At 50.4% G+C, this 27,955-nt stretch overlaps 1 protein-coding gene across 1 annotated transcript; it reads right to left on the reverse strand.

Annotated features, from left to right (window-relative positions):
- On the reverse strand, window positions 1-27,417 carry CIBAR2 (CBY1 interacting BAR domain containing 2). The gene is made up of 9 exons (XM_075576446.1): window positions 24,721-27,417; window positions 24,014-24,248; window positions 20,312-20,380; window positions 19,706-19,807; window positions 18,795-18,800; window positions 6,879-6,983; window positions 4,836-4,949; window positions 4,192-4,293; window positions 1-1,508 (listed from the first exon to the last, which is right to left on the reverse strand). Exons 1-9 carry the CDS (start codon window positions 24,738-24,740, stop codon window positions 1,389-1,391), a joined length of 873 nt encoding a protein of 290 aa, XP_075432561.1. The 5' UTR covers window positions 24,741-27,417; the 3' UTR covers window positions 1-1,388.
- Window positions 27,418-27,955: the final 538 nt, after the last annotated feature.

The raw sequence follows: 27,955 nt of genomic DNA on the forward strand, positions 1-27,955 counted from the left end.
TTTATTGTCTGATGTATTTTATTGGACAGACACAAACGTTACTTGTATGTTGCACATCAGCTGTCAGGAAGAACGGCGCCTTCTACTAAAGGAAAGAAATTGGGGTTTCACTCGCACCACAAAGACATGATTATATAAACAGTGTACGGGGTGGTGATTTTTTAAAACTCTTCCAGAAAACGATGGAGATGATTTAAGCTGAAAAAATACACACGACATTCATGTTTAACTTTGCACATCCCAAATAAAATAAACACACCTCCGCCTTTCTCTCGTGTGTTCAGTTCAAAGCAATCTGGTGCTGGCAGAAGATCAGAGGGAGCGAGGAAACGTCCATTAAACCCCACTTCGCAGCCCAATGTCAGGCAGTGAAGAGGTTAAGTGGACATGAGAGAAATCAGTTCTTGATGCAGGACGTGAATGAATTCGCATCATTTCAGTGGAGCAGATTTTGGGAAGACAGTATTTAGCTGAATATAATTGGTAAATGCCAAGGTTTCTCCTAGGGCCGATTCTGCGCTCTGAACACATTCATTGCCAACAGAGCGGGGCTGACCCGGGCAGTCAGGAAGTCTATGTTCTCGCTCGGTGGTGGCCAAACTCAGTCCTCCAGAACCACCAACAGGTCCGGCATTAAGTATATCCCTGCTTCAGCACGGGTGGCTCAATCAAAATGACCGAGCCACTAATTGAGCTACCTGGGTTGAAACTGGGATATTCTTAATATCTGAGCTGGTGGAGGGTTTTGAGGACTAAGTTTGGCTACCCCAAACCCCATGGCACTCGTGGTTAAATAGCATTGTAGGTTCATACAATATTAGACTAATAGACTGTAATAGGTGGAAGCCTTAATGATGTGGCCTATTCAATTAATTTAATTGTAAACAATTTCTATGTCCATTTATAGCAAACACGTGCTATGGTGGTGATGGGGTTTTGGAGGACACAATGGTTTGGAAATGATACCCATCGTCACTGCTTTCCAGGGTTTAAGAGAAGTTGCAAGGACTTTGTGAGTCTAATGTCCACAATTCAACTAAGTAAGCAGCAATATAACCAAATGTCTGAACTCGCTGAAGGGCAAAGAAGTGGGAAAATTCACCTATTGGATTTGTGCAACGTGGGCAATTAGAGGTTTGCTGCCCAGGTGTGACCCTCTCTGCAGCAGACAATGTTTTGTGGCCGTGGAGAAGTCTTTACATGGCTTCCGAGATCACTCATCTAAACCCCAGCGCATCATGGTCTTTGGAGCCCATCTCCTGTAACTCGGACCCCTGTGTATTCTGGTTTCAGCATTTTTGTGGAAAGTGGAGACTTGGACAAGCGAGACTGGACGGAAATGGCACGACGGACGGGGGCCAGGCGGGCAATGCTACCATGAGCACTTCTTATTTTCGCACTCGGGAATACTCTGCTCTTCTCAGATCCTGGTAATCTTCCTCTTCTTCAGAGTCGTCGTCACTGTCTTCCGCCACCTGCTGTGGCCTTTGCGTTGTGCTCTGGACACTCTGAAAGACAAAACATCCCGCCCATGAAACAGAGACCAGTAGTGCCAGATAAGCGTAGGACCTAAGCAGCTGTATACAAGAGCAGGTGTGAACAACTCCAGTCCTCCCGACCTCCCCACAGGTCAGGTTTTTAGGATATCCCAGCTTCAGCACAGGTAGCTCAGAGGCTGTTGATTGAGCCACCTGTACCTAAGCAGGGATATCCTAAAACCCTGACCTTCTGGGGGGGCTTGAGGATGGGAGTTGAGAGCCCCTGTACTAAAGGACCCCATAACCCAACCAATGTTTTAAACACTCCAGTGGTGGACGGGATAGCAATGCGATGCTGTTACAACCACTGCATCACTTTGTAACCTGTTTGGAGAATTTAAGGGGTGTTATTCATTATCAAACAGCAGCCATGCCGACCGGGACACTGTTGCACGAAGACACCAACTGAACCCCTAGTGTGTGACACGATCCGTGTACAATGGCCATTGTTAGTTGTGTGTATCCTGCCTACAGCTTCCTTTCTAGTTGCCTTCCAAGTCTGCCATTAACATAATTAATCTAAGTAAATAAATGCGCACTCAGCGGCTTCTATTCGGCCACCATTTTATCTTCAGTGCCTCTTCTGGCAACGAAGAGGTTTCATTTGTCGAGAATGAAGGCAACAAACGCAATAAGAAAAATAAAATACAAATGACGTATTGCAAATCTGAAGTACTGCGAGACCGAGAGAGAGACCCCGAGACAGACGGAGAGACCCCGAGACAGACGGAGAGACCCCGAGACAGACGGAGAGACCCCGAGACAGACGGAGAGACAGACGGAGAGACCCCAAGAGATCTCTTGGATGACGGACACAGCACACGGAGCACCTTGAATAAAGTGACTTGTATTGACGTCCAGAAATGATACCAGCGTTTCGATCCGTAATGGGACCTTCATCAGGGTGGTATAGTGATGGAGCTCTCATAGCGTAATGAGACCTTTATCAGGGTGGTATAGTGATGGAGCTCTCATAGCGTAATGAGACCTTCATCAGGGTGGTATAGTGATGGAGCTCTCATAGCGTAATGAGACCTTTATCAGGGTGGTATAGTGATGGAGCTCTCATAGCGTAATGGGACCTTCATCAGGGTTGTATAGTGATGGAGCTCTCATAGAGTAATGAGACCTTCATCGGGGTGGTATAGTGATGGAGCTCTCATAGCGTAATGGACCAAAACGTTGGTATAATTTCTGGACCACAATAAAAGTCACTTTATCCAAGATTCCCCGTGTGCTGTGTCCTTTATCCACGTTTCCTGCCTGGGTGATGTATATACGTTTTTTCTTTACGATACGTGCGCACACTGTACATGTTTGCTGACGAGTGCCCAATTCGCTTTTGGCTGCGTGCATTACACATGCAGTACACACATTATTACTATTTATAATTGTCTCACATACTGATAATAAAATAGAAGCCCAGAGGTGCTTAAGAAAGGGAGTTATAGGAACGTGTTTCGCTTGTGGCAAGCACATTTTCCCTCCGCCTTGGAACAGCAAATGACAATCTTGCACTTTCTCTTCCCATTTGCCGGTCTTGCTGTGGATGCCTCTTATAGAAGGTGAGTAGTAATTAGGTGCAGCTCGATTCCAGGTGACTGAACCAACGTAAACTTGAGTCTCAGCCTCGTCTCCCTCTCTTAAAGATTGAAGCAGCGAGTAACATGACAAGGAATCAATTCTTGGTGGTACGGTTTTTAATTTACTGAATCCCTTCTCATCTGCTGGAGCTGTGATTCGTGACAGACGGCGCATGCAGAGGAGAAGATCGCACTCCTTAGGGGGAAAGTGGTGAAGTAGGAAAGCTAAAGATTAGGAAATGTTACCATCTTTATTAACCATTCGGCTGCTAGAGTGACGTGCAACGCAATGGAAACAAGAACGGTTCAATGATGACCAGAAAGACCTTTGCAGAATACAACTGCTACCCGACTCCTAGGAATGTCTGCAACAGTCCTAATGATGCTGTAGAGATGAGGAGAGGGCACTGAGAGTTTGTTAAGAAATTATTTTGTGTATTTGCCATAAGAACCCACGGCGATCACACAGAGAGAGGCTGCATGTGGCGCCAAACTATTGTTTTCATATGGCAAAGAACAAATCCGCAGCACAACGCATTGCATCCAGAGGTGTTTGGTTCACTGTGCAGATGGGGTGGTCTTTGGAAGCTCTCTTGGTCTTTTCATTGTCTCAGGTAGTTACTAAGCATTGTTTTACCTGTTGGGAAGCACAACTACTCTACCTCCATCCCAGAAATACGTCACAATGTTTAATGATACTCACATCTCCGGCATTCTCAGCCCACCCAGCCAAATCAAACAGAATTAAAAGTACCACCACCACCAGATTTGCCAGGTCTGGTATAAGGATAGGTGCTCCCAGCTCACCCCAATAAGCACTCAAATAGCACCCCCCCCTCCCACCCCCCGGCACATCCTCTTGTTGGAACCAATATTCTCCAGGCTCATGTCTTCAAGTAGCAACTTTAGAGTTGATCATGTATAGTCATCCTCAATAAATAAAGACATAAATACATACATCCTCAATACTACGTGCTCAATACTACTATTGCTATGCTGTCAAGGGTTGGTCTTGCTTTAAATGAAAGATTCTTGCTTAACCGATGCCGGCTTAATATAACTTCTCTTACCATGCTGCTGGTTTGCCAGGGAGTGGAGGAGGCAGGGTTGGTAGCATAGATGGGTCTGGCGTCTTCAATCCCCGTGTTAATATGAATCTTCGACCTGAAGTCCTGTATCGAAGAAGTGGAAATTATTGCACTAAACAAGACAGTATATAAGCCACCAATGCGTCTCCTTATTTATATCAGAGACTCGCTCGTAATTCCCTAAAACTAGCTAACGTTCCTACATTCTTACTGAAAAAAAGGTTTCTCAAATCAATGGTCGATTGAGATCCCCCGTGCGTTTTCCAACCAACTCTCCATGGAAACATTTCTTATATGTCAGTCAGTACGGTGTCCAAAAAGGAATGAAGACGGGGCACACGGATTTCCAAAATAAAGAGATTTATTAAAGCATACACAACGTTTCCACCCTTATTATGCTTCAATAAAGCTCTTTATTTTGGGAATCCGTGTGCCCCATCTTCATTCCTTTTTGTATGCCGTGGATTTGATGCAGCCGATCGTACATTGATGGGAGCATCGGTAATTGTATCACTCTTTATCATATTGTGGTGTGCAGCATTTACTCTTTGTTAAGTCAGTATGGTGTCTCCAAGTAAGTACAGGTTGTCCAAACCCAATAGTCGTACTTGAAAGAAATATCTTACCTCCATATCCTTCTCTAGATCACAGTTTTGCAGGCGGTGGAATGCGTCGGTATAAACCTCGAGAGCTCTCGCGTGGAAAAGCATCTCAACAGTTAGGAAGTCGGAGAAGATTTTCTGAGGGGTGGAGATAGAAGAAAAGAACATTCACCAATCAACACTAACATTGATTATAAATTCCATTCTCTTGGGAAGCCAGAAATCTGTATACATTGCAGATTGTTTACTAACCACATCTCCGGAAGCGACTCCGAGCTCTAGTCTTTGAAATCCCCTAATTCATTCACATTTAAAACAAAGACGCCAAGCCAAATTCAAAGAAAACCTGCAATTGTAATCTGAATGACCTCAATGTCTATAGAGTTTGGAGGAGACATTCCCTTTAACACCATTCGTGGTGGTTCCTATATTTGAACAGTCAATAGAAGACAGTGCTGGCTATGATTGCATTGTCTTCCTCTTGACTTTATACACTTATTCTTTTTTGATGCTGCATCTTTCCCGAGAATCCCCCTTTTCTAATCTGATAAATTGCTCTGTATTTCTCAAGCATGAAACAGCGCCCGTTGATGCGCACGCCATGTGTAATTTAACCGTTTACTGAAAGATGACGGTCGCCGTTGAGTTTAGTTCCTGGGCTGTGACAGAGCCACTGGCTGGCGAATGAAATAATTATTTTATTACTATCAAATATGAATAATCGTTGAAACAGTAGATAAAAATAAGACTACAGTAGAATATCTCTTTCACTATGGAAAATATATTTACAGTTAGAGAAGCCTAATACAGCGTTTATAGTGCAGGCGCGACAGAGCATGGCGTCGTGTGCGCCTGTCGCCCGAGCGATGTGTGCACTCTAGATGGAGGCATGGCGGAGGCGTCACCAGGCTGGTTCACCCTCATTGGCCGAACCGCTCACGTGACTGACCGTGACGCGGCCATCGCGTGAAAAAACAAAATTATTTGTTGGCTCAAAATTCAGTCGCGCGGTCGCTCTTCGTCACTCGGGCGCACTATGGCCGGTCCGATAGAGTTGCTGCATTTTGTTCGCGTCGCGCTCCGTTGCACGCACTTTTATTGCGGCCTAAAATAGCTACAGATTCCTGTTCCAATAATTACATACGCTTCTTCCCTCAAAGAACCTATCCAATGTCAGTACAGGTAGTCCTCGCTATCCAACGTTTCACTTTACGAATAGCATATCCAACGCAACCTTAAGGGCCGTTTTTCAACGCCGAAATGCGTTATCCGACGCCTGAATGCGCTATCCAACGCTCACCGCCACTGATTAACATGGGACTCACTTTACAACGGTTTCACTATCCAACGCTACTTCCAGAGCGGATTCCGCTGGATAACCGAGGACCGCCTGTAACGTTCCTTCTCACTTTGCAGCCACGGCTTCCTTTACAAATCCAATGAGCCAAAAATCCCATTCTCACCCACAATTGCTGATAAAAAATAAGGAGTTATATGTTGCTATTGTAATGACTCGCTTCAACCTAAGCAATAATCTGTGTAGTTAAAGGGGCAGAACATGTACTGCAGCACTGCGCAATGAATTTATTTTTAATTACAGGATTGACGCATTAACTACGTTAATTTCAGCTCCGGGGACTCTCTGCTTCCAGAGATACTTACCTCCATAGGGGGTGGCGGTATCTGCAGCCAGGAAACTTGTGTGCCTAACGAAATGGTGGCGTTTAAATTGTAGCGTCACGTGGGCCAATCGGCAGCTGTGATGTCATCCTCTGCGGCTTCCTATTGGCCCGCGTGACCTGCACATTGAAACTCCACAGAGATACCGGCGCCCCGCAGGTAGGTATCTCGGGGAGCAGGCAGTACCTCCCCAGACCCCCGGAATTAACACTTCACTTCAGAGACCCCCTGCTTCAATCCTGTAATAAAAATGGTGATGCAGTGGTGCACGTTCTGCTGCTTTAGTTGTACATAAACCTAACATAACCAACATTTCTGCTCCTGCAAACCTGGTGCCCTGATTACGCTCTTCCATCACAAGCAGAAGCCATTGGTTTGGGAAGTCACCTGGATGTCCTTGATCTTCTGCTGCTGGAAGTTGTCCATGATCTCCTCCAGCTGGTGCGTGGTACGAGCTGCGTCCACCGAAGCTTTCTGAACATTGGACTCCGCCTGAGAAGATGAAGATGGGTCAGACCGATGGGTCATCAGTCGTTTGGAACGAATCGCACTTTGCAAAGGTTATAGACCAGGCAATAGTGCAGCGTTGAGGTTTTATCCAATCAAACTATCCACTTCTTATATTATAGCTACAGATATGACAATATTTATATCAAATTGATCTACAAATTCTGTACTGATGTTAATGCTGCCAAATAGCTCTTCTACCCCCATCCCTTCTGTGACAGGCAGAGCTAAAGAGAGGTTTGGCTTCATTGTATGTTTCCCTCTTTGTGGCCCTAATTCCATGTTCTGTGACGCCAGCTTCCCCATCTACATTCAACTGAGGGGGATAAACTATTCTGCAGAACAGGGAAGCGACTTCAAAGCAAAGGGTCTTTGGAAGAGATAAGAAGGGAAGAATCACCCTCTCTATCCACCTTTAAGACCTTTTATTTAGAGCACACCTCGTTAACGAAGCGTATGGGAAGCTCCACTGGCTGATACTATACATCTCATGCACTGACCTTGGCCCCTGGCAGACGCACTTAGCATAACACCCTCCTACTGTCTCTGTCAGCTCTCCCTACTTACCACTTAGATTGTAAGCTCTTCGGGGCAGGTACATCTTTTCCTAAATGTTACTTTTATGTCTGAAGCGCTTATTCCCATTGTGTCACATATTTTACTGCTTTAAAGTGCTATATACATGGATGGCGCTATATAAATAAAGATATACATACAAGAAGCCCCATATATCTGCAAAACCAACGAGGATTCTCTGGCAGAGATTTTTTGTGCCTGGTAATTCAAACTCTATTCAAATACGCTGCTAACTGCATTTTGATAACAACATTCAATGCTGCTTCACAGCACTTACACAAAATAACCCTTCTGGTTGTTTTCTAATACAGCATTTGTTTCAGAATATATATTTCAAGCTTATCAAACGGAGGCCCCAATTGCACCAATGCTAAGAACACATACCGTTTATATATATATATATATATATATATATATATATATATATATATATATATATATATATATGCAAATATAACTGTATGCTCATCTGCATGTTTTAGACAGGTCTGCAACCCCGCCTTTCCCCATTATCACCCAGCATACAGCACTTCCACTGCAGCAAGGGATTCTGGGAAATGACATGCAAATGAGCACACAGTGTCACTTTTTGCCTCAATAACCATTTTTAACATGGTTCCCTATATATATATATAATTGACCCATATTCCATTGAATTCTCACCCTGAAATGTCTGTCGGGACGCATAATTGTCCCGTATTTTCAGGGGGGAGAACTGGGAAAACAGTCCCAGGCCCAGCGGGTTCGGGTGCCCCAGCCGGCCAGCACTGGAAGCTGGGCCCGACATCCCGAGTCTGGCTGCTGGGCCTCTGTTGGCTGCTGGAGCCCAGTTCTCCCCAGCTGCGGCCCGGGCCTACACTCCAAGCCATCCCCACGTGTACCGGCGGCGCCGGAAATTTGGACCCAACTTTCGCATCCGTGCCTTATCCTAAAAACCTAAAGGCGTCAGCCCTACGTATACACTGCGTGCGTGTACCGGACGAGGAGACATCGGGAGACTTATCCTGTAAGCCACAAAGAAAGTGTGCACTCAGAATGAAAGAGGTTAAACCCTACTGGCTGGATCAGCGAGGGCAGAACTTGGATCTCTTCGCAGAACGGCGGGGAAAGCCGAGTCTGCTTCAAGGTATTGCAGTTGTTTACCATTTACAGGCTGCGGGAGCAATTTAGCTGGCATTCCAATTAGCGAAGATGGATTAGAACTTGTTAAAACAAATGAGCAATACCCTGCTCTGCTAATCAAGCCTTGTACATGGTACACGATTAAATAGAGCTCGTTTGTACTGCGAGAACCGATTAGAACAAGGCGGCATTGTCACAGCGCTGTATCTGTGCCATGAAGCTTCCCCGGCAACTGCAGCTCATCGCCCTGACTAGAAAGACACAGGTCCTGGTGACCTGCTGGATTTGAGTAACCTTTGACCCCCTGCTCTGCAGTTGAAAGGACCAGGGAATATTAAAGGTGCACTTACATACCCATTTTATTTCTGTTACCTTTTAACATACTTTTTTCTATTAACGTACAATATATATATATATAGTGAAAGATGGTGATCACAAGTGGAAACTTTAGGTTCCCATGAAAATGTCTTGTATCTTGTTACTATTATTAATAATAATACTTTATTTACATAGTTACATAGAAGATGAGGTTGAAAAAAGACATATGTGTAAGGAATCCGCTCCGCGGTTTACTGGTTGCTTTACCTTGCAGACTTGTGCAGTCCTGGAGCACCTCTCCTGATGTTTGCTGCAGCCTGGATTCACTCACCAAAGCAATACACACTCCCTCTGGTATCTATTGCAGCTGTGCAGCCTTTCATTGCAAACTATACTTGCATTCACTCATTAGGGGCAGTACCTTCACACCCCTGCCGGGGATTGGCCCGCTGGCCTTTAAGTATTGCTTGCCCATAATGCTCCTTGCCGAGCATAGTCCTAACTGGATGTCATCTGTTTTGCCACAAGCTCTCGCTTGTTCCCCTTTGCTGATACCAGGTCACGCCCTGCGTCCTTCAGCTTCCTTCATGCCGCTTGTTCTCCCATGCTGATTCCAGGTTACGTCCTGCATCCTTCAGCTCCCTTCAAGCCGCTTGTTTCCTTGTGCTGATACGGAGGTATTCCCTGCGTCCTTCAGCTTCTGTTCCCCTGTGCTGAAGCAGAGGTTTCGTCCCTGCGTCCTTCAGCCTCCTGGATTCCTGCACTAAAGTAGAGGTTCGTCCCTGCGTTCTGCAGTCTCCTGGATTCCTGCACTGAAGCGGAGGTTTCCCTGTATCTACAGCTTCCTGGTTCCTGGGGCCTACTCTTTCCCTAATATAGAGAGGCCGTGTCCTGGTTCCTGCGCTGAAACAGTGGATTCCCTTGCCCGCTCAGGACTTTTGCGTTGTAGCACTGGTGCACCCGTACAGCAAGACGGTGTGCCATTCTGGTCTGCCTACCATCTCCTGTGACCAGCACCATGGGCCATGGTCGTCGCTCGCGCAAAGGCCAACCCCGCGCTCCTAAGCTGAAGCGGGTCTCTCCTATCTCCTTGTTGCCAAACTCCTGCATGGACAATGTTTATCCTGACGTCTCCTGTTCTGACCCTGGCTTGTACAACGACGACGCTGTCTTCTCCAATCCTGATCCTGCGACATACGACTACGAACTGCGCAACCCGGATCAGCCTGCGCGGTCTCAGGTCGGTGCTTTTACAACCCCACCTCAGCCTCGCGGTCCGGTCCTGGTTTGTGGCGAGCAGAACCCTGACAGTATGCTCGGCCACACAAACTCGGACCCCGCTGAGGTGAGGGTTGGTACGTTTTTTTCTGAAATCCTGTCCCGACCTGTAGACCAGTCCCAGTATCAAGACTGGTATCTGTGCGATATACTACCCCTGATGGAGGATCCATGTATGTTTGATGGTTTAACTCCTTTGCAAAAGAAATGCCGTAATGATCTCATTAGTAAGGCTTCCTGCCTCAGAGACTTAAAACAGTATTTTGCCACTTGTGTCCTCTCCCCTGATTCCCCTTCTCCCTGGGATAAGGTGAATTCTGTGAAACGGGCCAACGCCTGTAGGACTCTCAATGCCCTGGCTTTGTCATTGGACATTCACGTAGTACTCCCGGACCCTTTCGTCATGGTGGCTCTCGCTCAGAGTACGCTGCATTTACTTTCCTCGGTATTGGACGTTCGCCTGTTAAAACAGGATCGCCTCCTGGCGGCCTACGCCGCCATTTGGCAGTTTCCCTCTGCTGCCAGTCCGGTCGCTAAACCGGGTGACGTATCTTCCTCTCCGGGAGATGATCAAACGGACCCATTAGCAATTTCTCCTAACGTTGTAACTGCCACGGTTCCTAGCCCTGATTGTATGCCCGGGTTCCTTGACTCCAATGATACGTCTACATTAACCCCTGCCAATCAGGTCTGTGAAGCTCCCCTGGAGTATACATGTGTTTCGCTAACCAACACTAAGGTTAGAATATCAGAGAAAATGTCCCTTAGTTCTCCTATTTCTAGCTTTGAATCCCTCTCTCTAGGTCTTGAGGGTTTTCCAGCTTTAACCTCTGCTAGGCAGTCCTGTGTACTTTCCCCGTCAGAGAAAGAATCCCTAAGTTCTGTTCCCAGGGTAATTTCTGTATTAACCCCTGAGGGGCAGCTCTCTGAGTCTCCTTTGATAATTCCCTGTTCTCTGCCAGCCACGGTCACGCCCCTAGCTCCAGAGGAGAGATCCCTTGTCTCTCCTAATACAGAGAAAAAATTTCCTGTGTTTTACTCTCAGGCACTGTCTGCATTAACCCCTGTAAATTCTTGCTGCCTCCAAGTTAATGCCTTCGTTTTAGCCCCAGAGAATGAGTCCACAAGTCAGACAGCAGAGGTTGCATTGAGGGATTCCCATAACCGTACGGAGTCCCTAGATATTCTTTGCTATAAATCCCCTGCTTCAGCTCAAGTTTCCGCAGTTTCGTCTCCGGAGACTTCGGCTAAAGTTCTGGTTCCTGATAAATGTATTCAGGAGTCAGGTTTTTCCCTAAGCTTAGTCGCAGAGTTCCTTCTCCCGGGTATTTCACTGAACCAGCCTGTCGCCCACATAGCGGTGATCCCTGCTTCAGCGCATAGTTCCCACATTATGGAGTCTGCAGTAAGTTCTGGTTTCCCAGACATTCCTTACCAAATACCTACTTCAGAGACCAGTACAGTTAGGATTAACCCCCATGTACTGTCTGAGTTCTCCTCCTCTTTAAGCTTAGGGTTAAAGGCATACAGTAGTCTGTATGTCTCTCCTGGGGTTCATATTGTGTTCCCAGGAATGTTTGCTGACGCACGGTTTTCTCCCAAGAGTGACGCTTTTCCATATAGATTAGTAAAAAGCTTGCACACTCTTTCCCTTTTCGCTGAATTGTGTCTTTCTAGTTTTGAGACTCTGAGAGGTAATGATTCTCCTTCTGATTCTGAAGCTCTTCCTACAAGGAGTATCCTGTCTGGGGGTCCCCCTGATTTCTCTCTCCAGGCTAATTCTCCAGGGATCAGCATATCTGTGGTCACTCCCTTAGTACTGTCTGAGGTCACCATGCATATATTACAAGTTCTGGGGTTTAACTCTGAGCTGTTTAGCTGTCCTGCCTTTGCTGAAACCCAGTCCCTCAGTACTGTGTCTAAATATGCCCCAGCAAACATGGGGTTACTCTGGGAAGAAATTAAAACTCCTGTCTTAAAGGGTATTTTTTCTCACATGTCCAGCAAATCTAGAACCTCAGTAATTGTTTCTAAGTCACTTATCAATACATCTGATTTTTTCTCTAATCAAACCCAGACACCCTCACTATCGGTTAGGAGTCCTGTGATCAGAGATTTTGCACTAGAAAACACACCAATTCATGTTTTTGTCAGGTTAGGTACCCCTGTGGTTAGGGCCATTGCAGTTTCGGAAAAGACTCCTTGTACTCCTAAGGTGCCTGTCATTAAGAGTTTTCATAGTTCATACTTGCTGCTTGTTGATTCTCAGGGCCCGGTCACTGAGGTACAGACTTCAGCTTCTGATGTTAGCTTCCCTCCCACCACTACCCTGGCTCTGCCTTTTTCTCAAGCTACTGATTTGAAGATCCCAAGGACTATTCCTGATTCACTGACAATATTATCTCCCAATGAAGATTTCCCAGTATTGGAGAACTCTACTGTTGTTTGCTTCTCTGCTCCTGCTAAACCATGGTTTTGTCCCTCGGAATTTTCGGTTGCCCCTGTTATTTCCTCTCAGTTGGAAATACTCTGTACGTATCCCAAGATTTCGGTCCCTATGCCTGGTTTACTGCTTGCTTTGTCACCTTCCATACCAATACCGGGAGATGCTTCTAACCAGCCTATACCCTTACTAACCATTACCTGGGAACCTTCTAGAGGAAAAATTCCTCGCAAATTCCAACATGCAGTGGTCAGCCAAGACTTTTTCTGTTACAAAGTTTCTCCTGGTGTATTCGATCAACTATCAGGCCCGCTGATCCTAGATTCAGGTTTCTTTATTAAGGACTGGGCTTTCAGTTGGGGTTCTTCTACCGTTTTTGCTCTGGAACTCTCTGGTTCTTCACAGCCCTGGATTTCCAAGACATTTTGCGAGGCGAGCCATGTACCAAGGATGTTTCTTCCATCAATCTCATATCCTAGAACTGTACTCACCAAGGAACTGCTCGTTTACGGATCCCCTTTCCACCTAAAGAACTTTAGGAACAACTCGATGTCTCCGAGACCCATGGATGGCCCTGTCTGGCCGCAGTTTTCACCGTGGGGTGGGGGTACACTAAGGAGTAACCACGAGTCTCTGGACCACGACTCTACCCCCAATCCTAGACGGTTCAGCAACAATTCCCGGTCCCCCAACTCTAGGTGTGCTCATGTTCGCCCGGAGGTCTCGCGTGAAGGGGGGGGTACTGTAAGGAATCCGCTCCGCGGTTTACTGGTTGCTTTACCTTGCAGACTTGTGCAGTCCTGGAGCACCTCTCCTGATGTTTGCTGCAGCCTGGATTCACTCACCAAAGCAATACACACTCCCTCTGGTATCTATTGCAGCTGTGCAGCCTTTCATTGCAAACTATACTTGCATTCACTCATTAGGGGCAGTACCTTCACACCCCCGCCGGGGATTGGCCCGCTGGCCTTTAAGTATTGCTTGCCCATAATGCTCCTTGCCGAGCATAGTCCTAACTGGATGTCATCTGTTTTGCCACAAGCTCTCGCTTGTTCCCCTTTGCTGATACCAGGTCACGCCCTGCGTCCTTCAGCTTCCTTCATGCCGCTTGTTCTCCCATGCTGATTCCAGGTTACGTCCTGCATCCTTCAGCTCCCTTCAAGCCGCTTGTTTCCTTGTGCTGATACGGAGGTATTCCCTGCGTCCTTCAGCTTCTGTTCCCCTGTGCTGAAGCAGAGGTTTCGTCCCTGCGTCCTTCAGCCTCCTGGATTCCTGCACTAAAGTAGAGGTTCGTCCCTGCGTTCTGCAGTCTCCTGGATTCCTGCACTGAAGCGGAGGTTTCCCTGTATCTACAGCTTCCTGGTTCCTGGGGCCTACTCTTTCCCTAATATAGAGAGGCCGTGTCCTGGTTCCTGCGCTGAAACAGTGGATTCCCTTGCCCGCTCAGGACTTTTGCGTTGTAGCACTGGTGCACCCGTACAGCAAGACGGTGTGCCATTCTGGTCTGCCTACCATCTCCTGTGACCAGCACCATGGGCCATGGTCGTCGCTCGCGCAAAGGCCAACCCCGCGCTCCTAAGCTGAAGCGGGTCTCTCCTATCTCCTTGTTGCCAAACTCCTGCATGGACAATGTTTATCCTGACGTCTCCTGTTCTGACCCTGGCTTGTACAACGACGACGCTGTCTTCTCCAATCCTGATCCTGCGACATACGACTACGAACTGCGCAACCCGGATCAGCCTGCGCGGTCTCAGGTCGGTGCTTTTACAACCCCACCTCAGCCTCGCGGTCCGGTCCTGGTTTGTGGCGAGCAGAACCCTGACAATATGTCCATCAAGTTCAACCTATGCTAAATTTAGACAATCGATACATCTCCTATATCCGTACTTACAGTATATTGACCCAGAGGAAGGCAAACACACAACCCCAGTGACACATCATCCAATGATATCTCATAAGGGGAAATAAATTCCTTCCTGACTCCAATAATTGCCAATCAGATTACTCCCCGGATCAGCATCCTCCCCATGTTTACTTATTCGGTATATCCCTGTATACCTTTCCTTTCTAAAAAGATGTCCAACTTGTTTTGGAAGATCTGTATTGTATCTGCCATCACCGTCTCCATGGGTAATGCCCTTACTGTAAAGATCTGACATATCATCCCTGTTATCTGTAGCATGCAATATAATAGGGTAATTATATCATGTGTTCCTGGACAGAAGAGCTTACAATTTAATCTTGGTGTAAGTGCTTGAGGCTGAAATTGATTTTGTAATCAATACCAATAACAAATCCCTATACCACATTTCCTTCCCATTATCCTCAATAAAATGGGAAGCTGCCCCCCCCCCCCCAAAAAAAAAAGCTGTTTAAAATACTTAGCTGCTTCCCAGTGCTAGGGAGCTGCTTCCCAGTGCTAGGGAGCAGCTTCCCAGTGCTAGGGAGCAGCTTCCCAGTGCTCGGGAGCAGCTTCCCAGTGCTAGGGAGCAGCTTCCCAGTGCTAGGGAGCAGCTTCCCAGTGCTAGGGGGCAGCTTCCCAGTGCTAGGGGGCAGCTTCCCAGTGCTAGGGGGCAGCTTCCCAGTGCTAGGGAGCAGCTTCCCAGTGCTAGGGAGCAGCTTCCCAGTGCTAGGGGGCAGCTTCCCAGTGCTAGGGGGCAGCTTCCCAGTGCTAGGGAGCAGCTTCCCAGTGCTAGGGGGCAGCTTCCCAGTGCTAGGGAGCTGCTTCCCAGTGCTAGGGGGCAGCTTCCCAGTGCTAGGGAGCAGCTTCCCAGTGCTAGGGGGCAGCTTCCCAGTGCTAGGGGGCAGCTTCCCAGTGCTAGGGGGCAGCTTCCCAGTGCTAGGGAGCAGCTTCCCAGTGCTAGGGAGCAGCTTCCCAGTGCTAGGGGGCAGCTTCCCAGTGCTAGGGGGCAGCTTCCCAGTGCTAGGGAGCAGCTTCCCAGTGCTAGGGGGCAGCTTCCCAGTGCTAGGGAGCAGCTTCCCAGTGCTAGGGGGCAGCTTCCCAGTGCTCGGGAGCAGCTTCCCAGTGCTAGGGAGCAGCTTCCCAGTGCTAGGGGGCAGCTTCCCAGTGCTCGGGAGCAGCTTCCCAGTGCTAGGGAGCAGCTTCCCAGTGCTAGGGGGCACCTTCCCAGTGCTAGGGAGCAGCTTCCCAGTGCTAGGGGGCAGCTTCCCAGTGCTCGGGAGCAGCTTCCCAGTGCTAGGGAGCAGCTTCCCAGTGCTAGGGAGCTGCTTCCCAGTGCTAGGGGGCAGCTTCCCAGTGCTAGGGGGCAGCTTCCCAGTGCTAGGGGGCAGCTTCCCAGTGCTAGGGAGCAGCTTCCCAGTGCTAGGGAGCAGCTTCCCAGTGCTAGGGGGCAGCTTCCCAGTGCTAGGGAGCAGCTTCCCAGTGCTAGGGGGCAGCTTCCCAGTGCTAGGGGGCAGCTTCCCAGTGCTAGGGGGCAGCTTCCCAGTGCTAGGGAGCAGCTTCCCAGTGCTAGGGGGCAGCTTCCCAGTGCTAGGGGGCAGCTTCCCAGTGCTAGGGGGCAGCTTCCCAGTGCTCGGGAGCAGCTTCCCAGTGCTCGGGAGCAGCTTCCCAGTGCTAGGGGGCAGCTTCCCAGTGCTAGGGGCAGCTTCCCAGTGCTAGGGGGCAGCTTCCCAGTGCTAGGGAGCAGCTTCCCAGTGCTAGGGGCAGCTTCCCAGTGCTAGGGGGCAGCTTCCCAGTGCTAGGGAGCAGCTTCCCAGTGCTAGGGAGCAGCTTCCCAGTGCTAGGGGGCAGCTTCCCAGTGCTAGGGGGCAGCTTCCCAGTGCTAGGGAGCAGCTTCCCAGTGCTAGGGAGCAGCTTCCCAGTGCTAGGGGGCAGCTTCCCAGTGCTAGGGAGCAGCTTCCCAGTGCTCGGGAGCAGCTTCCCAGTGCTAGGGGGCAGCTTCCCAGTGCTAGGGAGCTGCTTCCCAGTGCTAGGGAGCAGCTTCCCAGTGCTAGGGAGCTGCTTCCCAGTGCTAGGGGGCACCTTCCCAGTGCTAGGGAGCAGCTTCCCAGTGCTCGGGAGCAGCTTCCCAGTGCTAGGGAGCAGCTTCCCAGTGCTAGGGGGCAGCTTCCCAGTGCTAGGGAGCAGCTTCCCAGTGCTAGGGGGCAGCTTCCCAGTGCTAGGGAGCAGCTTCCCAGTGCTAGGGAGCAGCTTCCCAGTGCTAGGGGGCAGCTTCCCAGTGCTAGGGGGCAGCTTCCCAGTGCTAGGGAGCTGCTTCCCAGTGCTAGGGGGCAGCTTCCCAGTGCTAGGGAGCAGCTTCCCAGTGCTAGGGGGCAGCTTCCCAGTGCTAGGGAGCAGGTCCGCTCTACTCAAATAAACAGGAATAAAACCGTCGCCAACTGGGAAAAGCCGTTTCAAAGTATATTTAATATCGGACAAAGAGGTTGAACTGATCATAAAGTTGGATGTAAAATGTAAACCCATAAAACTGTATTAAATTAAACTGCAATTTTGAGCTGGGACCGCATCACCTGCTCACGGTAATGATTATTTAATTATTATGTTAACCTTGCAAGTACTCAAAAATCATTTTTAAAAATTACGAATATGTAACACCCCCCCCACCCCCACCCCCCACTTATTTAAAGAAAGGAGGAATATAGGACACTTTCTAGCAGCTAGCAGAAAAATCTCATTTTATACGTTATAGGTGCCGTCACTGGGGGGGAAAACTTCAGCGAAAAATGCAGGAAAAGCAATAGATAGTTAGAAAGACTTTAATAAAGTCTTTATAGATGTTTTTCATCCCAATTATTATGGGGTTTTCTTTTATTGTCGTTCAATTCTCCTTTTAATCTGAGCCACATGTGCTGAAGCTGGTACTGATTGAACCACCTATGCTGAAGCAGGGACTGACTGAGCCACATGTGCTGAAGCAGGGATTGATTGAGCCACCTGTGCTGAAGCAGGGATATCCTTAAAACCTGACCTGTGGTTGGCCCTTGAGGACAGGAGGTGCCCCCCCCTGCGTTAAGGTCTCTCAAACCTGTGAGGCCCGGGACACATTTCCATGCATGTTACAGGTGAACCTTGCTATGCGTTGTGTTTTGAAAGCTTCCACAGTAGTAATGAGTATTACTGTAAGCAATGAGACAAGCAAAGTGTAGAATTGGTTACTCGGCTAAATGCTGGGAATTAAGTTCAGCTACTTGGGTCTTCAGATTAGCAAAAGAAGCCTAAGCCATGGCTGGTCTTCCATATCTCGTTCCAGGACCTTCTCCGTGGTGGAAACCCGTAATCAGATTTATAGGGAATTAAATATATAAAAACCCAAGACGATCCTATCCCTGGTAACCAAGGACAATGTACTGACCATGTTGAGTAATTTTTGTTATAGCTGCAAAGTTACTTCTTGTCCTGCCCCTGTGGCCTAATCAATAGATAAAGCTCTTGCCTCCTAAACCAGGGATTGTGGGTTCAAGTTCCATCTGGGGTGGCAAGCTTTTTAAACATGGTGTTCTTGTGGCTCACAGAGCTGGTGGGCACTGTTGAACCAGACAAGTCGGGACAAAGGGGAGGATGAAAATGGGCGCCTATGATCATGAGAATTTAAATATAGAAGGGACTTTGGACAGTAGAGAGTGAGGCGCTAGAAACATCAAATTCAGGAGATCAGACGCAGATGCTGAAACCAGTAAAGTTTTAACACTCACAACCAATTTGCTGTATTACTCACAGATATTAGAAACAGAGGTCACTGGGTTATTGTTCCTATTCAAAGTGGTCAGTTCTAGTAGTGTCATATGAGAGTCCCGCGCGCGTCCCGCGAGATACAGCACAGCGCGTATATACTGGAGATACAGCACAGCGCGTATATACTGGAGATACAGCACAGCGCGTATATACTGGAGATACAGCACAGCACGTATATACTGGAGATACAGCACAGCGCGTATATACTGGAGATACAGCACAGCGCGTATATACTGGAGATACAGCACAGCGCGTATATACTGGAGATACAGCACAGCGCGTATATACTGGAGATACTTACCTACTGCCATTCCTGCCTCTTAACCTAGAGCTACAGTACATTGTGGGAAGAGAAATACGTACTCACCTGCGACTGAAAAAGTAGGAGTCAAGGAACACGCAGAAAGGATAATCCCGCTGCCTGCGGGTTACACAGCACAGTATTTGTTCCCTGAGGTATAAAGCCACGTTCTCGCGTTACCATGAAGCATTAAACCCAGTGTTAGCACATTAAGAATTAGCCACGTGTTACCATATTCACTGCTGTGCAATGTGCTGCAAGCTCTTCTGGGACTTAAGGGGTTACTATTTCATGTATATATTTAACCTGGCTACATAGCAACATTAGAATATCATACTTTCATTTACAGTAGTTCCACATAACAAGGGACAGTGCAGGTGCGCTGCAGGGAAATAACTCACCCACACAACATACTCTGCTCCATGATTGAGTTTGTGATCCCCGGGACTCTCACTTTCATACTAAACCATGTTTTATTACGCTTACACTTCTAGGGCAGGGGTGCTGAACTCCAGTCTTCAAGCCTCCCCCCCCCATAACAGGTCAGTTTTCAGGATATCCCTGCTTCAGCGCAGGTGGCTCAATCAGAGGTTCAGTCAACGACTGAGCCTCTGAATGAGCCACGTGTGCTGAAGCAGGGACTGATTGAGCCACCTTTCCTGAAGTTTAGACTGATTGAGCCACCTGTCCTAAGATGGGACCATTTGAGCCACCTGTCCTGAAGCTGGGTCTGATTGAGCCTCCTGTGCTGAAGCAGGGACTGATTGAGCCACCTGTCCTGAAGCTGGGACTGATTGAGCCACCTGTGCTGAAGCAGGGATATCCTAAAAACCTGACCTGTTGGGGCGGGGGAGCTGAGCCCCCGTGCTGTAGGGCACGGAATGTAAATGACATACTTGCCACTGATAGGTGGCCCACCCGGCACGCCCAGCGCTGAGACACCTACACTGTACAATGTTTAACAGCGATAAGGATACAATCATGTGCCGGTCCGAGGGCGCCCGGTGCCGTAACCGCTCCAGCTTCTCCAGCTCCTTGATCTCTTTGTTCCTGACGGAGTTGAACTTCTTGATTTCCGCCTGCGGGTGACACCGGGCCGTGTTATGGGTCTGATTCAGGGAGCCGCTGTGCAGAGGGCAGCGGGGCAGTCACACTGTGCAGAGGGCAGCGGGGCAGTCACACTGTGCAGAGGGCAGCGGGGCAGTCACACTGTGCAGAGGGCAGCGGGGCAGTCACACTGTGCAGAGGGCAGCGGGGCAGTCACACTGTGCAGAGGGCAGCGGGGCAGTCACACTGTGCAGAGGGCAGCGGGGCAGTCACACTGTGCAGAGGGCAGCGGGGCAGTCACACTGTGCAGAGGGCAGCGGGGCAGTCACACTGTGCAGAGGGCAGCGGGGCAGTCACACTGTGCAGAGGGCAGCGGGGCAGTCACACTGTGCAGAGGGCAGCGGGGCAGTCACACTGTGCAGAGGGCAGCGGGGCAGTCACACTGTGCAGAGGGCAGCGGGGCAGTCACACTGTGCAGAGGGCAGCGGGGCAGTCACACTGTGCAGAGGGCAGCGGGGCAGTTACACTGAGCTTACCCGCCTGTCTTTTATTAGGGGTCCGTACAGCTTCATTGGGGTAACCACCCTGGTCTCCAGCCTCTCCACCTGCATGCAAGAAGGAAAAGCTGTCACTATAAGCAGAGGCAGTATGGGGCCCCGCGCTGAAGCAGGGACTCCCTTTCCTGGAGGCCGCGTGACAGCCATTGCTTGCGTGTCATTAATAAAGCTGCAGCAATTAATTGGATGGCAGAAGAACAAAATATTAAGGAAAGGTTCCTTGGATCTTATATTAAAACTGAAACAGGACACTGGTCTCTTCTGCCATTCTCCCATTATGTTACAATACAAAGAGAGAGAGCTCACTCAATCACAAGTCCATATCTGTTTACTAGTCCCCATCTCACTCTGAACACGTAGGGCGATGCCCGCACCTGCCTCCAAAGATATGATGCCAGAACTCGCCACTGTTGGAGACAGGGTACCAGGCTTGAAGAACCCTTTGTCTGACCTAATATTGGCAATTTCTATGGTTCCACGGGGAAGACCTCAGCCGGCACTGGGAGGTGCAAATAGCCAATGCCCCAAAAATCCCTTTGGGTATTTACATCAGAAGGTATCATTATAACAGAATATGTCCCGATGGTGGGAAGACCAACCTCGTGGCCGAGGCTCCATATGGCTGGGGCATATCAAATATGGGTGCTTAAGTCCCACCAGAGTGACCCTACTGTGTACAGAATAGTAAGCAGTGACCAAGGCTTACAGAATCCCAACTGAAATGCAACCAGCAATTAATACACAAGTAATTATCTCGGCGCCCGTGTTGGGTCCCAGGAACACAGCTTAATGAACAGGGTTGTGCGGCAGCCCTCACCTTCACTTTGATTCCTCCTCCTACCGAGCGATCATTTAGCTGCCAGAACCGCCTGATTCATTAACAGTGTTTTACGTTCCAAATTACCCAGCAAAGGTCAGCGTAGCACGGGTAGGAGATGGAAATCGTTACGTGCAGATTATTGCTTTGAGGATTAAGTAGCTATGAATATGGAAATGAAGCGACTAACAAACCCGGCAGCAGAAAGATCTGAATCCCGGAGTAATTGACTCGCAGAAGAGGAGCTGCCTGTCCGACCTTTCTCTGATATTGGAATTACCTTTGAAGGTCTGGTTGCTGGCTTCCTTTTATCCATAAGTCACGCGCTAACATGTGAAGGTAGCGGCTGCGTGATGAATGTAACCTTTCAGCGCGAAATGTACGGCGCCCCAGCTGTAAATAATCTGCCATATTGGGATATCAATCATTTCAATGTGTTTTCTGCATCAGCCAATCAAAGCCCCTATTTGATGCGGTATACATTTTCTTAATTTTCACCATATTTGGCAGCGATAATATTGGGTAAAAAGGTGACTAAACCTTTTAGGGTAATGAGCGGGTTATACGGTGGGGGGTGGGGGGGTCGCCAGGATGCCTCATACATCCCTTTTTGCAACGTATTGCATTCCTCTAAAGCAGGGGTGCTCAACTCCAGTCCTCAGGCCCCCCAACAGGTCAGGTTTTTGGGATATCCCTGCTTCAGCACAGGTGGCTCAAATCAGTCCCTGCTTCAGCCCAGGCGGCTCAATCAGAGGCTCAGTCTATGACCTTTGCTGGTATATCCTTAAAACCTGACCTGTTTTTGGGGGGCGGGGGGGGGGGCTCGAAGATTGGAGAGTAGCACCCCTGCTCTAAAGCTAACGCAACATGAAAAACTGTAGTCCCAAAGGATTCTGGTTATGGGTAAATAAGCACGTAAAGTGTGTCAATCTTGTCATTCCTGTTACATCAAATGGTTCTGCCTCCTGCCTCCTGCACCTGCCTCCTGCCCCCTGCCCCCTGCCTCCTGCCTCCTGCCCCTACCTCCTGCCTCGTGCCTCGTGCCTCCTGCCCCTGCCTCCTGCCTCCTGCCTCCTGCCCCTGCCTCTGCCTCCTGCCTCCTGCCTCCTGCCCCTGCCTCCTGCCCCTGCCTCCTGCCCCTGCCTCCTGCCTCGAACAGGTTGTGCCGTTTATCTTGGGGAAGCTGCTCTGACATGAAGCTCCTATATCCTGCCTATGAATGTCTCCCAATGTTATTATAAAACATAATACAAATAAAGAATCATTATATTCCTGCAGCCTGTTCTCTGCTGTTCTCCATTCAACATTAATAATTAACTACCCCCCCCCCCCCACAAGGGCTGCTGATAGGGGGCCGCAGATGAGACTACTGTCCTGGGTCTGGTGAGACGGGGGGACCCAGGCACTCTGCCGGAGACCCTAACATGTCCCGAATCCACAGAGGTGCCTGTTAGAGGAGGCCTGCAGGAGGTCAGTGGAAGAGAGGCCCCGTCTGACAGGCACCTCTGCGGGCACACTAAGGCAGGCCCCCTACTTACTCCAAGGCTTCAGGTAAGCACACTGTGCTTCCCTCCAATCTGTTTTGCTCACCTTGCCCCCCAAGTCCATACCTTCTCCTCCACCCCCAGATATACAACTACCCCACTCCCCAGGCACACAATTACTTTCCTCCCCCCAGGAACACAACTACCCCACTGCCCAGGCCCACAACTACCTTCCTCCCCCCAGGCACACAACTACCCTCCTCCCCCCAGGCACACAACTACCCTCCTCCCCCCAGGTACACAACTACCCCACTCCCCGTAGGCACACAACTACCCTCCTCCCCCCAGGCACACAACTACCCCCCTCCCCCCAGGCACACAACTACCTTCCTCCCCCCAGGCACACAACTACCCTCCTCCCCCCAGGCACACAACTACCCCCTCCCCCCAGGCACACAACTACCCCCTCCCCCCAGGCACACAACTTCTCCAGGCCCACATCTACCTTCCTCCCAGGCACACAACTACCTTCCTCCCCCCAGACACACAACTACCCCACACCCCAGGCACATAACTACCTTCCTCCCCCCCCCCCATACACATAATTACCTCCACCCCAGGCACATAATACCAGACTTTCTACCGCCCGGCCATACCTTCATAGCTTCTCTCTCGCCCTCAGGGACCCCCAGTGGGTCATGGGATGGGGGGGGGGATTTCTGGGGGGGAGGGTTGTAATTGAGGTCCTGCTACCTTTATATGTCCTGGGCCCCAAGATTTCCATTTGTGACCCTGTATCCCCCCTAGTAGGTACTTCTTCCTTTGCTTTGGAAGTGAGTTAGAGGGCAGTAGCACGAGCAGTGAGTGGGGTTTTAGCAGCTACATGTATTGAGAGCACGATCCCATGCGGGGCTCTGCTCTTTAACCGTTATACAACGAGTCCTTTGTATTGATACTATTAACAGCCTTTTATGTTAAATCTTCCTTTCCATCACACGTCGGTTTGCTTTGACGTGCACACATCCTTTTACTTTATCTGGAACTGAACAGTAGTCTCTGCCATGTAACGATGGGGCATTACCAGCAGGGAAACCATGGTAGACGCCCTGCGAGCAGGAGCTCATCTCCTTCTCTCTAGCTTTCCGCTTATCCATCGGGTACAGGGCTCAGTAGGCTTGGAATGGTTTCCCATGGCTGCCATTTCTCACCGTCATGAGTAAGCCAAACAGGACACAACAGCTTCCCTGGGTAAACTACGCGTGACCAGCCTTGAACCAGGAGTGAGATGCAAGACTTACCCATGGTAGTTAATCGATTGAGTGCAACCACCCTCCCCTACCCGCAGTATATATTGGACAGCCCTGGGTGGGAGGTGGTTACCTGTGCGTGTCTGTAGTCCTGCACTTTGGCCAGCTCCTCCGCCATGCTTTTCAACGCACTTCTCAGCTCCGGGTTCTCTGTGTTTCCAAAGTCGATGAGCTGCTTCACCAGCAGGTCTGCCTTGTCTCTCAGCTTGGCCGTCTTACGGGTGTAGGAAGCCATCAATGTGCAGAACTGTCCAAAGTATTTCTCAGCGTTGGATACTGTGCTTTCCATGATCCTGACTTGAGCGTCTCTGCGGAGGGGGGGGGGAGGGCATTAAAATGTGAAAATAATGAAAATTATGCTACACAAGGGAGCTACATACTTAACCCCTTAAGTCTGGTGACAAAGCAGTTAAAGAGTTAAATAAAAGTAATTATTTTTTTATTATGTTAGAGGATAACATTTTGTTTAGAAGATGTTGTGGGTTTAACCCTTTGGCTGCATTGGCAATGTCGTTGCTGGCACCAAAAGATACAGTAAGAACATCCTGAGATTCCGCAATAATCGGGGATCCCTGATTTAGGGTTATGAGACCCATTACATTTCCAGGGAAATCCCATTTAACACTGGATTGAGCTGCTATCTGGGTCCTGGCAGAGCACTATGGGAACTGGAAGTAGAAATGTTACCAACCTGTAATGGCCCCCTTTATACCCACCCTCAACGTGTTATCTGACCACACATTCCCCCTGTGGTGACCAGCAGGAAGTTCCAGGTCTTACCGGGACAGGACTAGGTTCATTCTGAGTGCCTATGCGGTCCAATGTGCCAGTAGAGGAGCAGCAGGCAAGGGGGTGAGTTGAGCACAGGATTAGTGCACAGGGTGAGTGGGGGTAAATGCTGGGTGCAGGTAATGAGGTGAGCTCAGGAGATGCAGGGGATGAGGTGGGCTCAGGAGATGCAGGGGATGAGGTGGGCTCAGGAGATGCAGGGGATGAGGTGGGCTCAGGAGATGCAGGGGATGAGGTGGGCTCAGGAGATGCAGGGGATGAGGTGGGCTCAGGAGATGCAGGGGATGAGGTGGGCTCAGGAGATGCAGGGGATGAGGTGGGCTCAAGGACTTGCAGGGGATGAGGTGGGCTCAGGGAGTTGCAGGGAATGAGGTGGGCTCAGGAGATGCAGGGGATAAGGTGGGCTCTGGGAGTTGCAGGGGATGAGGTGGGCTCAGGAGATGCAGGGGATGAGGTGGGCTCAGGGAGTTGCAGGGGATGAGGTGGGCTCAGGGAGATGCAGGGGATGAGGTGGGCTCAGGAGATGCAGGGGATAAGGTGGGCTCAGGAGATGCAGGGGATGAGGTGGGCTCAGGGGATGCAGGGGATGAGGTGGGCTCAGGGGATGCAGAGGATGAGGTGGGCTCAGGAGATGCAGGGGATGAGGTGGGCTCAGGAGATGCAGGGGATGAGGTGAGCTCAGGGAGTTGCAAGGGGTGAGGTGGGATCAGGAGATGCAGGGGATGAGGTGGGATCAGGAGATGCAGGGGATGAGGTGGGCTCAGGAGATCAGAGGCTGAGGTGGGCTCAGGAGATGCAGGGGATGAGGTCGGCTCAGGGACTTGCAGGGGATGAGGTGGGCTCAGGAGATGCAGGGGATGAGGTGGGCTCGGAGTTGCAGGGGATGAGGTGGGCTCAGAGTTGCAGGGGATGATGTCGGCTCAGGAGATGCAGGGGATGAGGTGGGCTCAGGAGATGCAGGGGATGAGGTCGGCTCAGAAGATGCAGGGGATGAGGTGAGCCCAGGGAGTTGCAGGGGGTGAGGTGGGATCAGGAGATGCAGGGGATGAGGTGGGCTCAGGAGATCAGAGGCTGAGGTGGGCTCAGGAGATGCAGGGGATGAGGTCGGCTCAGGGACTTGCAGGGGATGAGGTGGGCTCAGGAGATGCAGGGGATGAGGTGAGCTCAGGGAGCTGCAGGGGATGAGGTGGGCTCAGGAGATGCAGGGGATGAGGTGGGCTCGGGAGATGCAGGGGATGAGGTGGGCTCAGGGACTTGCAGGGGATGAGGTGGGCTCAGGAGATGCAGGGGATGAGGTGGGCTCAGGAGATGCAGGGGATGAGGTGGGCTCAGGAGATGCAGGGGGTGAGGTGGGCTCAGGAGATGCAGGGGATGAGGTGGGCTCAGGAGATGCAGGGGATAAGGTGGGCTCTGGGAGTTGCAGGGGATGAGGTGGGCTCAGGAGATGCAGGGGATGAGGTGGGCTCAGGGAGTTGCAGGGGATGAGGTGGGCTCAGGGAGATGCAGGGGGTGAGGTGGGCTCAGGAGATGCAGGGGATGAGGTGGGCTCAGGAGATGCAGGGGATGAGGTGGGCTCAGGGGATGCAGGGGATGAGGTGGGCTCAGGGGATGCAGAGGATGAGGTGGGCTCAGGAGATGCAGGGGATGAGGTGGGCTCAGGAGATGCAAGGGATGAGGTGAGCTCAGGGAGTTGCAGGGGGTGAGGTGGGATCAGGAGATGCAGGGGATGAGGTGGGATCAGGAGATGCAGGGGATGAGGTGGGCTCAGGAGATCAGAGGCTGAGGTGGGCTCAGGAGATGCAGGGGATGAGGTCGGCTCAGGGACGTGCAGGGGATGAGGTGGGCTCAGGAGATGCAGGGGATGAGGTGGGCTCGGAGTTGCAGGGGATGAGGTGGGCTCAGAGTTGCAGGGGATGATGTCGGCTCAGGAGATGCAGGGGATGAGGTGGGCTCAGGAGATGCAGGGGATGAGGTCGGCTCAGAAGATGCAGGGGATGAGGTGAGCCCAGGGAGTTGCAGGGGGTGAGGTGGGATCAGGAGATGCAGGGGATGAGGTGGGCTCAGGAGATCAGAGGCTGAGGTGGGCTCAGGAGATGCAGGGGATGAGGTCGGCTCAGGGACTTGCAGGGGATGAGGTGGGCTCAGGAGATGCAGGGGATGAGGTGAGCTCAGGGAGCTGCAGGGGATGAGGTGGGCTCAGGAGATGCAGGGGATGAGGTGGGCTCGGGAGATGCAGGGGATGAGGTGGGCTCAGGGACTTGCAGGGGATGAGGTGGGCTCAGGAGATGCAGGGGATGAGGTGGGCTCAGGAGATGCAGGGGATGAGGTGGGCTCAGGAGATGCAGGGGGTGAGGTGGGCTCAGGAGATGCAGGGGATGAGGTGGACTCAGGGACTTGCAGGGGATGAGGTGGGCTCAGGGAGTTGCAGGGGATGAGGTGGGCTCAGGAGATGCAGGGGATGAGGTGGACTCAGGGACTTGCAGGGGATGAGGTGGGCTCAGGGACTTGCAGGGGATGAGGTGGGCTCAGGGACTTGCAGGGGATGAGGTGGGCTCAGGGACTTGCAGGCGGTGAGGTGGGCTCAGGAGATGCAGAAGATGCATAGGATACGGCCTCCCCTTCAGGTAAGTCACAGGGCTCAGCTTAGCAGCACAGTCCAGGTCTCCTCTTTGCTGGGTTGAGGCTTCTATCCCATGGTTGCTTTGGTAACTTCACCAACAAACCAGCAGAGTCAGGGCGGGACACCCTGGTCTCCAGGGGAATGAGAGGAGCCAGACTCCCCCTCCACTAACACCTCTCACTTCACTATCTCTCTCTCTCTCTCTCTCTCATGTTTTCTCCCCCCTTGTTTCTTCCTTTCTTACCCCCCCCCCCCCGCCCCTCCCCCCTTGTTTCTTCCTTTCTTACCCCCCCCCGCCCCTCCCCCCTTCATTATCTAGCCACCAGTCCTCTCCCCTGTTTTTCCTGGCAAGAGATTCATTCACATTAGCTTAATTACTTCCCAGACCGTCCTGCAGGGTAAAGGGGTCTCACATTCAGCTGGATCCCCCTGTAAGTCTGAGAATGAACCAATCTCTCAAACCCCAGTGACTATGACATCAAACAGATAGAGGCTCAATACAAATAGTGATGTCCCATTTGTCCTACAAACGCCTTCCTAATTTGAGACCCGTGTGCTCATTTGCATGTCATTACCCAGAATCCCTGCCTGCAGTGGAAGTACGGT

The sequence above is a fragment of the Ascaphus truei genome, chromosome 19 (assembly GCF_040206685.1).
Source record: "Ascaphus truei isolate aAscTru1 chromosome 19, aAscTru1.hap1, whole genome shotgun sequence".
Taxonomy (NCBI): Eukaryota; Metazoa; Chordata; class Amphibia; order Anura; family Ascaphidae; genus Ascaphus; species Ascaphus truei.